Here is an 11,463-nt window from a genome sequence, read left to right as displayed (position 1 = left end):
TGGGGGGCTTCATTTCACTGGAAACTGCTGCAGGCTGTTTTGGTTTGATTTGTTTCAAGTCTGACCGTGATCTGTGTTGTTATGCAGTTGTATAGATGTGTGTGCTGGCAAAAGGGAGGAAATGACACAGGTGTGGGAATGGGAGGTGGAGAACAGGAGAGCGTTGCTTTCAGCAGCACTGCCAGTTCCTGCTATTTTAGATGGTAGCTTGAGAAAATGTTGATGACTCTTTCATGTATGCCTGTTATAACTATCTACACTTTTTTTCTCTGCAAGAGCTCTTCCTTCTATTTCTTTAGCAAACTCAGAAAAAATTGCTAGTGAGATTTGGGTATTTAGTTTTTATTAAACTGCCACTGGGGAATAGGACTAGTAGATTACAAGATTTGAGTTGTCCTGTGATTCTTCTAAGGAGTTTGGGGACCAGGAGAGGCATATGAGAATGTGACCATCTTGCTGTAAGTGTGGTGAAAACCAGGAAATGCTGAATGGCTTAGCATGTACTTGAGTGCCTTTGGGTTCAGAAACTAATGAGCGTATGCTTGGCTGCACAGCTCATGCGCTTTTAAGGACACATCAAGGTTATGTGACTTGCAGGGCCTGGCCCCCCTTTGGTTTCTCTGTGATGTCAGATTAAGGTGTATAGGCAGCTCTGGGTAGAAAAAGGTTCGCTGATATATTGACTTTTATCATTCATAGTATCCTCTGTCTTGTTATGTAAAATAGTTTGACACTTCCCCTACTGCTTGGAGGAGTTAAAAAAAAAAAAAGTTTTTAAAAGCTGATGGTACTTACCTGGCCTGAACTTCAGCGTAAGGGGTGTTTGGCCAGCACTGTAGACTAGGCTTAGGCAACCCTTCTTATGGACTGTGGAACAAACTGAGAAATAGGTAGCTGCTTGAACACAGAATCCTCTGTTGGTTTTAGGCCCTAGTGTGAGGTTCTCTCAGATTTTCTGAGGAGCAGTTAGGAACATAGAAGCTATGCTGGAGGAGGCTGGAGGGAGCTTCTCTTTTTAACTAACTCTTGGCTTGGAGTTCACAAAATGGGGCATTGTAAAACGGCCCTCGTGGAAGGGCCTGAAGATTTTGGACAGGTATTTAATTTCTTTCAGGATAGAGAAACACAGGGTAGCAGACTGAATTGCTGATTTTAAAATCCGTTCTTAGCTTTACCTTTTCAGGCTTTGTGCAAGAACAGAGTGTGTGGTAAAATAGGTAACAAGAAAACTCCATCTTCTGGCTTCGTTATGTTAATATTTTGCTGTGCCAGTTGTCTTACTCAACTTAGCTTTTATTTTTTCTGAAAGGAGATTGTCACAGATCTGACATCTTCCTTTTGCTGCCACAGTGTAAATGAACATACATGCAGGCTGCTGCTATCTGGGGCTTAAGCTATTTAGGAGACTTAGATGTGTTAAACTTGAGCAAATTTAGATACAAATATATACAATAAGCAGTTGAATAATTATTGCATAGGTTATGTATGTTTATATAGGAGAGCATTTAATTATGTATAGAAGCATCTCTCTCTACGTATATGAACCTGAACTTCTGGGAGCGTTTTAAGGTTGGTCATAATTAAAGGCAGGGGTGTCTGACTAGTCTGCTATATGAGCAGAGACACACGTAAGCAGGTACTTGATGCCAGTAGTAAACACTGAAACTAGTTTTATAAAACCCTGTAGAGTGTAGGGCTCTGCAGTGTCCTGCTAGGGAGCTGGAGATTTGTGATATGACCTGGTTACAATATTAAACTTACTCATCCAAACTTCGGTCTGGTGTCTTATCAGCTGAGGCATTGATCTCCAAAAGTCTTAATGTTCAGTGAAGGTTTTAAAAGCATTACATTAATGTTCGCTGACAGACTGTGTGTCGGGGCTTATTCTAGTCACAATATACTCTTCAGTTCTGTGAATTTCAATTGCTAGAATTTCATAAGAGCAAATTTTAGAGCAAAGAAATAGATAACCAGAATGCTGTTATAACAGGAAGTTTTTATCAAGTGAAAAACTGTGTCTTTCTATAGTCTGGGTTTTTTTGTCCTTTTAAAAATTCCAGATAAAACACCTTTGTAAAACGTAGTGACAAATAGCATGATTGTCCACTGAAAGACTGAGTTCTTGTGCTTCTCTCTTGTGTTTGCATTTGTTAAAGTTGATGTTGATTGTGCCCTCTCCTGGAAGAGTGTGGTAGAGAATATTTTAGGGTGTGAACATTTGAAGTCAATATACTGCCATGTCTGGCCAAAGCTAAAAAGAAGTATCTAAATGTAGTTGGAAATTATTATCGTATTAATTCTCTGTTCAGTTAAATGAAGGTCTGTAGTCGCAAAGGCTCTGGTTCAGAGACTTGAACCTTTCTGTTTCAAGACTTGTTTCCCACTGACAATAGAGGAAGGGGGAAGGGTCATGTCTTGATGTCCCCATTTGGTGGGAAGCAATATCATATAGGATATTGGGAGAAGCACTTTCTGGTTATGACATGGATCATGATGCCTGTACTACTACTTCATTTATTTCTGTACTTTAGATTCAGTGGTTTTCACTTTTTGTTGTGATTTACCAGTGACACAGGGTCAGATGTATCAAGTGTATGACTTCAGGATTGTTTGGCTTGAAAATGTGGGCTCTTCATATAATAGAATTTGAACAGGATTTCTTCATCCTCTCTCATTCTGCTGTCTTAAAAACAGAGTTTGAAGCTAAAGGCTGAATCAAGTAAAATTGAATGCCAAATTTTGCTGTTGTGGACAATTGCCCTCAAAATAGAGCTTCTGGCCATGATTAAGTGATGAAGTTTGGCTCCCTGCCTGCAATGTTTTGCAGAATTCCCAGATGGTCATATCTCATAGCCTATTTGCTTTTCTGATTTAAGTAGCTGATCATGTTTAGATTTTATTTTGCTCTCCCCCAATGGCTTTAGCATGTATTGGAGAAAGGATTGCCGTGTGTTGTTGAAGGGCTTTTGTAAAGGCCTGTATTGCTAAGCTCATTTTCCTGAACTCACAACAGCAGGTGATGCAGGAGTGTGGTTTGAGTATAGTCAGTCTTCTGGGGAGAGCTAAGATACAGGAAAGTATTTTTTTTCCTTTTCTTTCTTCAAAAAAAAAAAAAAAAAAAAAGACAAGTTATTTAATGATCCAGTCAGATCATTCTGGGCGAGGGTTTTTTGTGTAAAGTCAAACTATGCCAAAATTACTTCATATAATGGCATGTTGGAAACATTCTGGGAAGCAGCAGAATCCTTTGAAGACTGTTAAATTAATCATGTGGGTTCGTGCATTAGTGTTACATAGGAAACATTTCCTTCCGTTCTCAGTCCCGTCTGTGTACTCACCTCTAACCAGCATAACTTCCATGGAATCTAAACAGTTCTCCTGTTATAACTGAGAACCTAACTACGAAAGCCTTCTGTTATGGAAGTGTAGCTGAGAAATAGTGGGGGAGAAAATGTTTGCAAAAGTCACTAACAAACAGATGAACAGTAAGATTGGGGTCAGATTTCTCTATAATTTGCACTAGTGGGGAATTCAGGCCAGTTATCTATTGAGTAAAAATAGTCAGTCTGTAAACACAATCAAGACTTAAATCAAGCGGGCCTTCCAGTTTCTCTGTTGTTAACTTGTATGTTCCAGGGTGTCAAGCCAGCCAGCTTTGATAAAGTAGCAATCCCTGAAGTGAAGGAGATAATTGAGGGATGCATTCGGCAAAACAAAGGCGAAAGGTAAGTACTTTCTTTTCATATAGAGGTATTACTTGCCGAGTCTTTTATTTGTGATAATACCAGATCAAGTTAGTTCCTGGGGTCTTCTGTGTTCTGATGAAATTTGGGAAGGCAGTATTACTTCTGCAGCTTCTATTCTTTGGTAGATTCTTATGCAATTATTGTTTTGGAGAATGAACAGTGTCAGGAAAAGCGCAAGTGCTATAGTAACCATCCATGTCAGTTTATTCAAGAAATTCTACTGCTTTTATTAAAACTTTGACCTAGTCAGAAAAATAGCAGAGGACAGTCCTTCTGGGTTCCCAGGTATTTGGATTCTTTGGTTGGTTTGTTATTCTGTAATCCTTTGGTTTTCCTGTCCCTTTGATTTTGTTGGCATTTTATGGCTGATTATTTTTAGGGCTCTTTCTGTTTTTTAAATTCTTGCTGCTCGTTTTCATCCACATTTTCAGCAAGATGACTTCTACTTGAAGTGATTGACTTATACCAGTACAGGAAATCTGTAACTGCTCTGACTTATTTGTGGGGTTTGTTTTGTTTTCTGCTTTTACATAGTTGTTGCTTGCTGAATGTCTGATTTAAAAGTGCTTCAGCCCTCCTAGCCTCCTGCTATTCTGTTCAGAACTAGTTTTGTCACTTCATGAATGTTTATTCATCCCCTTCTATTAACTCTTGTTAAAGTTTTACATCTGATGGCATTGCTGTGTATTTTTAACTTCTGTTCTTTTTCTTAGTTTTAAACAATTATGTATTTTTTCCCATTTTAAGTTAATTTTGTGGCTGCACATCACTTATTTCTTGCCATTTAGTTTAAGCAGTTAACTTTTAGATTACTACTGTTAATGCTGTGCGTATATGAACATAGATCTTTTTTGTACCTTCAGGACAGCTTCTAATTGTGTCAAACAGAATGCAAGTTGAAGTGGTTCAAACTAGTACAAAATATGAAAGGAATCATATGGTGCTTACCTAGTGCTGAATTTACTAGATGAGGCTTTTGATAAGATCTTGAAATAGACTGAAATACATACGTGGACTACTGTATTGATTTGGGGACTAAGGGTTGTGTGTTGGATCTTAATGTTCAATAAAACCAAACAGTTTCTTCAAGGTTTCTTATTATTTTAGTTAATATATATCCTGTTCAGTTGGCTTAAATCTGTTGGTACTTCTGCTGACCAATTGTGTTGTGTTGGTTTTTTTTAAATTTTCTGTAGCATTGTTGCATTTTGTTTCTCCATCATGCTTTTAAATAGAAATTTGAATGATGAGCTGTCAAATAACTCATGGGAGAAGCATGAAATGTAGAGAATAATCATTGGGGGGGATCATCAGGCAAGGATATTCCTTAATATTTTATGAAAACCTAATAACTGTGTGTGCTTTCTACATTCTTTCCCAATGTGCTAGATATGCTATTAAGGACCTCTTGAATCATGCTTTCTTCCAAGAAGAGACTGGAGTCCGGGTAGAACTAGCAGAGGAAGATGATGGAGAAAAAATTGCCATTAAACTCTGGCTGCGAATTGAAGACATCAAAAAACTCAAGGGCAAATATAAAGATAATGAGGCAATAGAGTTTTCCTTTGACTTGGAGAGAGATGTCCCAGAGGATGTAGCACAGGAAATGGTGAGTGTTGGTGGTCTTACAAAGCGTCGGAAGTACTGGCGTTCTCTGACAGGGAAATGTAGTCTGTCAGCCTCTGTATTTGCTGTTGTTACCATCTAGAAATAAGAGCTTCAGAAGTTTGTGAATGAGAAGTTAGTGCCAGAGAGCGGTAGCTTATATTGTAGCACTACAACAGTGGCTGTCTATGACAGTCTGAATTCTGTGAATATATCCTCCTTCAGGTGGAATCTGGCTATGTCTGTGAAGGGGATCACAAGACAATGGCGAAAGCTATCAAGGACAGGGTATCTTTGATTAAGCGAAAGCGAGAGCAGCGTCAGTTGGTGCGAGAAGAACAGGAGAAGAAACTTCAGGAAGAAGGTAGTCAGAAGCAGCAGCTGGAGCAACAGCAGCCATCAAGTGCTTCCCATGCAGGGTCAAAGCATCCCCTATCTGTCACTGGTACTACTCCTGTCCCCACTACTTCAGCATCGGTTTCTACACAAGTGGAGCCTGAAGAACCAGAAGCTGATCAACACCAACAACTGCAGTTCCAGCAACCCAGTATATCTATTCTTTGTAAGTGTGTCAGTTGGTTTATTTAGGAACTCTTGCACTTACACAGTTCCACACCCCACCCCCACCCCCCTTAGAGCCTTAAACTTTTGGTGGGTATAGCAGTAAATATCTTACGATGTTGCTGTCTGCCATCGCGGTCTGCTGAAGAACATTAGGTCGCTAGAAAGCACGGCAAAATAAGATGCATTCCTGTGCATTGGCTGAGCCAAGTCTTGGCACAATTCACGGTCCAGTGTCTTAGCACAAAATCACTTTCCTTTGTTTCAAGTTAATACACTAAATGAACTGGGGCACCTGAAGCATGAACACGTCCTAGTTTTTGCGGCCCTCCTGTAGGGACAGTATATTCTGGCCCTGCAGAAGGCTGTATACTCTTGCACCTGCGCAGTTAGAGCTATTAGAAACACTCATTTGAATCCTTGTTAACTTATGTTTAAGGTGGAAATGAGATTAATGTACAAGCAGTTGAGCTCATAATTTGCTTTCTGAAAAAAAGGTTTCATTATCTGTTTTACACCCTATTCATGAAAAGATTAATTAATACTCCCAACTTTTCCTCTTCTGCCATCCCAACATTTGAATCAGTATTTGAATAATGATGGTAGATGAGAACTTCCATATTAGAATGCTGAAGTTAGAAAGCAAATTGCTATCTGCTCTTTAGGCAATAGGGATTTTAAGTTCTCTACTATGCCTACATCAGGTGCATCTGCCAGCAAGCACAACAGACCTCTTTTATATGTCTGTGTAAAATTAAATAAATAAAAATAATAATTAAAAAACCCTGAAAGATCATTCATAACAATGTGGAATTTAAGTTTCTATTTCTAGTCTAGTCTTTTATAGGAAGCATAGTTTACTATTAAGTACCTTCCCGAAGAACTCCTAAAACTAGTGATTTCTTTCCAGAGGTTAGGGGAAGGCATACTGGTAAGGAATTACTGTACTGAGGAAGAAAAAAAACTTTTTTTAACCAGCTTAAATATTGCAAGAGGTAAAATGCTGATAAGGTCCATGTGACATGGTACAAACATCAGTCTAATACTTGATTGATTAGAATGTCTTTAAAGTTGTGAATCCAGACTACAGTTCTTGAAATGCGGATTTTTATCTTTAACTTCTGCAGCTGATGGGACAGTTGACAGTGGCCAGGGGTCATCTGTTTATACCGAATCATGTGTGAGCAGTCAACAGACGGTGTCGTATGGTTCCCAGCATGACCAGTCAATCTCAACAGCTGCAGTCCAGGGATATGCAGCTTCAGTTGGCCAAGTGCAGTCGCAGCAGCACGGAGGATATCAGCCACCTGCAGCGGTAAGTCAGAACTTACAGTATTGCAAATGCATGGAATTATTTAATTTTGTATTTCTCTTGAAAGGTGAGAGGAAAGTCTGCCAGGCAATGTTCCATGTATGTTTTGTTTTGCCTGTGATACAAATTCTGCATGGGAGTAGTAAAGGGGCTGTTTTTGCAAGGTGACTGAGTCTGGGCGGGGGGAGAAGTGCAAGGGCGTATTTGTCTCTAAAGTTTTTATTTACTCTTGAGTGCACTTAAGCAGAATGATAGGTTAGGGTTTTTTTATGGATGGAAGTAACATCCTCAGAACAAGACTATCTCATGAAAGTAAGCATTTAATCTCACTTGGGAAGGTGACGTGTGTATGTGTATATGAAGTTACCAGGGATCAAGCTGTTGGTTTGATTTGAAGAAGGGATTAGAATAATTTGAGTTACTGTATAAGTATGAAATTGCTGTGTGTGTTCTGTGAGGCTTTGATTACAGATTCTGCAGGTAAGATTTTTTTTGTTATAGAATGCTGCATGTGGGAACTCCAGACTGAAAAGACCCCATACCCTTGTTCCCAGTTTTATTTCTAGCTTGTGTTGATTTGCTCATCAGTTGCCGTGTGTATTCCTTTTCCCTTGAAAGTCTGCATTGGGCACAAATACTTTTCCTACTATGTTCATTTGTGTTGCCCTTTTATTTTGTGTTTTTTTTTTTCTTGGTATGTTTTTAGGTCCGAGTATGAGAGTACGCAGAAATCTATTCTAACTCTGGAGTAGAACTTCTGCTACTGTTACATTGTCTTCAGTGCTTCCCTTGTTGCTTGTTTTTTTTTACACAAAATAAAAATCTAAGCCTGAGGCAGAGACATCATGGTATAATGTAGTAATATCATAAGGGAGAAGTTGTGACACTTAAGACTCTGAGGGTCCTCAATTTTTTTTTGGTACCTGTGGTTGTAGGCTTTATTACAGAATCGTTGGTGCTACTAGCTTTTTGGAAAACATGCTGGTTTCACTCACAAGCAAAGTATCCCCATCTTTTTCAAAGGCTCTTAACCTGAAGCTTGTGGTACTGCTAGTCCTTGATCAAACGAGTTTTTAAACCCTCTAAGCTCTTGTTCTGGGTAAGCCATATTTTGGTGTGTGGGCATATATTGGACCAGAAGCCATTTCACTGTTTTGGGATGGCCAGCTTCCAGGTTGAAAGACCATAAACTTGAGAGGGGATGGGAGAACAAGCATACGACAGAGGTATAGTCAAGCTGCTTAGTTCACTGCTAAAATGTGCTCATGCTCTATGATGATGACTAGTGGTACCAGGAGGTTGACAGAATGGAGTAGAATGCTACAGGAACTACTAACAGTTTGTTGGGAAGACAGAATGACAAAATTATATTGACAACTGGAGAAATGGCCTTAAAAAGAAATAGAATGCAGTTCAATCAGGACAAGAACAAGGTTCATGTTTAAACAGCAATAATCGGCTACACAAGTACAGGATGAGCAACAACTGACTAGGCAGCAATTCTGCCAAAAAAGTCAGGAATTACATTGGACCGCAAGCTGGACATGGTCAAAAACATCATGTTGTTGTGAAAAAGGTAAACATCATGTTATGTGAAGTAATTCTTCTGCTCTTGGCCACTGGTAAGTCTATCCTGGCCACCCTGCTTGAGCGAATTTGAGGGTGAATTGGGAGAGAATTCAAAGGAGAGCGAGGAAAAAAAAAACCACCAGAAGTACAGAAAACATAGTTTATGTGGGAAGACTGAAAGAGTTAAGCTGAACCTATGGAGGATGAGCTTGAGGAGAGAGAAAGCTGTAAAGGCTGCTGTAAAATAGGAGGAGGCTAATCATATGACAACATTGTTGTCAGATAGAATAAGAAATAATAAGCCTAAATTGCATAATGGAATTATTGTTTGGGAAGGTTTTTTCCTAACCAACAAGGACGGTTAAGTGCTGCAGTCTTCATAACTGGAGATGTTTCTGAACAGGTTAGATAAATTGGAGTCAGGAATGACATATATAACTAGTCCTGCCTTGGAACAGGTGAAGATTATGGGTGAAGTATTTATTTAACCCTTTGAGTTCCCTTATGTCTCTCCCAAATTTTTGAGCAGTCTAGCAAGATTTCTCACATGAGAAATCTTTAATCTCCACTGGATATCTTGAGTTTTTTTCCCTGGAGGTCTGTATATGGTTTCAGTTATGTTAAGAAATTGTGGATTACACCCATAAGAGGCATATACCATTAGAGAAGGAAAACTTGCAGTTGAAGACTGCCTCTTTATATTCACTGAAAATATAACAAAACACCAAAAAAGCAATAACAAAAAAACCCCCCAAAACCGAACCCAAACTCCCTAATACTGGTTCTTCCAATTTGGTTGGATTTTGACCTATGGCCTTCTGGATTGTGGCACGATTACAAGATCCTGGTGCTTTTATTGGCCCAGCATCTGGAAAATGCTTGTCTAAGACTAATTTTACTGAATTTTCCACACATTAAACCAACTTTTTTCCACAAATCATGTTGTAGAATGTGTAATGTTTAAATTTTTATGGTAATGTTTTAGTTAATAAAGAGCCAGCTGCATACAGTTAGTCCACTTAATGCAGGCAGGGAGGTGCCCATGCAGAGAGACTGGTGAGGTGATATGTGTAAACACACATCCACTCTCTAAACTAAGAATGAACGTTTGAAAGGTCATCAGTATCTGTTTAAGTTTTTCTATTTGTCAGACTACCAGATGCTGTGAGTACATGCAGTATGGGCTGCATCAGTGGCCGCAGAGAAAATATTCTCTCCTGTCTGCTCTGCCTTCCACATGCCTTGTAAGGGTACTAGGGAACTCTTTGCACTGCTCAGTAACCTAAGGCAAACTTGGGTCCTCAGAGGTGCACATAGCCTGTTCCCAGTGTGTGTTGGCATTCATTCAGCATTTCTCATATCTTCTTGCACACATAGTAGTCAGTATTGGGCCTCTCATTGTGCGTCTGCATTTCTTTTCTACCTCATTATAGTTTTTGCTGGTTTTGTTTTTCATTTTTTGAAGTGTTCAATTCTTAACTTTTGTTTTCCTCCTTTAGCCTCAACGTGGTCGTAGCATGTCAGTTTGTGTCCCCCACCTTCCTGCTCTTCCCTCTATGTCCTGCATCCCTCTCAGTGCTCCTTGCACCCCACCACCAGCGCTGTCTGCACCTCTTTCTCCTTTCTGCCTTCGGACTGTCCCTGAAGAAACCTTTGCAGAAAAGCTTTCTAAAGCCCTGGAAAGTGTCCTGCCCATGCACTCTGCCTCTCCACGCAAGCATCGACGCTCCAGCCTGCCCTCCCTCTCTGTCAGTCCTGTATGTGTTACCATTTGCCTCCTGGCACAGTAAGATAAGTTATCATTAAATACATCCTGGACTTTGGGCGTTTTCAAAATGAGAAAATGAAGAGCTGATTCCCTATTCCTTATACTGTGCTGCTGGAACGTTGATCTTTTTTGGGAAGCAGTACACTTAAACGTTATCAAACAGTGGCTGACCGCTTGTTTTTTGTATTTTAGGGTAGTATAAATGTTAATCACCCAGTTATACCACAGAAGGTAAAGGGAAAACTAGTTCTTATCCCCTTAAGTCAGAAGACCAGCTTTTTATTTTCCAAATTCTAAGCAAGCATTGAATGTTAATTAAGCCCTGCACAAAACAACCAGCTTTTAAAGCTTGGTTGTTGTGGCTGGTTATTCTAAAAGGTTTGGTTAGCTGTGGTAGTGATACTAGAAATTCAGAGTATGAATACTTTTGAGGATTTTTCCGTAAGTTTTAATCAGAAATGACACTTCAGCTGCTTCCTGATGGGAAGAAGCCATTGTTTCGTGTTTCTCGGAAGGTTAGATGCAAGATAGCTTGCAGGACAGGAGGTAGTCCGTTTCCAGTTTTGGGCTTCGATTTACATGAAACAAATTTTGAGAAACAATTCTCTAACTGAAGTATGTGGAACTAGTTTTCAAAATTTAGGAAGAGTTCTTCATCCTGTAGGACCTTCTTGTTAGTGTTGGTCAATATGGAAATTTGCTGCTGCTTTTCCAGAAAAAAGGGGCTGGGGAGAAACAGAACAATGTGGAAACAGCAACTTGCAAAAGTCACACATGGGATCTGTCTTAAAGACAGTACATTTGCTACTGACTCTTGCAATTTTTTTTCCCTTTAGGGTTGATAATTCTTTGTCTCTCAGCATACGGTAGGCAGAGATGAAAAAATGTGGAATTACAAAGTT

General features: G+C 39.5%; 1 protein-coding gene across 1 annotated transcript in view; it reads left to right on the top strand.

Moving 5' to 3' along the window:
• Positions 1-11,463, top strand: part of WNK1 (WNK lysine deficient protein kinase 1) — a 107,691-nt gene that overhangs the window by 57,056 nt on the left and 39,172 nt on the right. Inside the window, 8 exon segments of the mRNA XM_009332893.1 lie at positions 3,637-3,725; positions 5,136-5,355; positions 5,577-5,913; positions 7,040-7,227; positions 10,293-10,325; positions 10,327-10,374; positions 10,376-10,432; positions 10,434-10,550. Of these exon segments, the coding sequence (XP_009331168.1) occupies positions 3,637-3,725; positions 5,136-5,355; positions 5,577-5,913; positions 7,040-7,227; positions 10,293-10,325; positions 10,327-10,374; positions 10,376-10,432; positions 10,434-10,550 (1,089 nt within the window).

Source organism: Pygoscelis adeliae, unplaced genomic scaffold (assembly GCF_000699105.1).
Source record: "Pygoscelis adeliae isolate BGI_AS28 unplaced genomic scaffold, ASM69910v1 Scaffold38, whole genome shotgun sequence".
Classification (NCBI taxonomy): domain Eukaryota; kingdom Metazoa; phylum Chordata; class Aves; order Sphenisciformes; family Spheniscidae; genus Pygoscelis; species Pygoscelis adeliae.
This window is presented reverse-complemented; position numbering and strand designations above follow the sequence as displayed.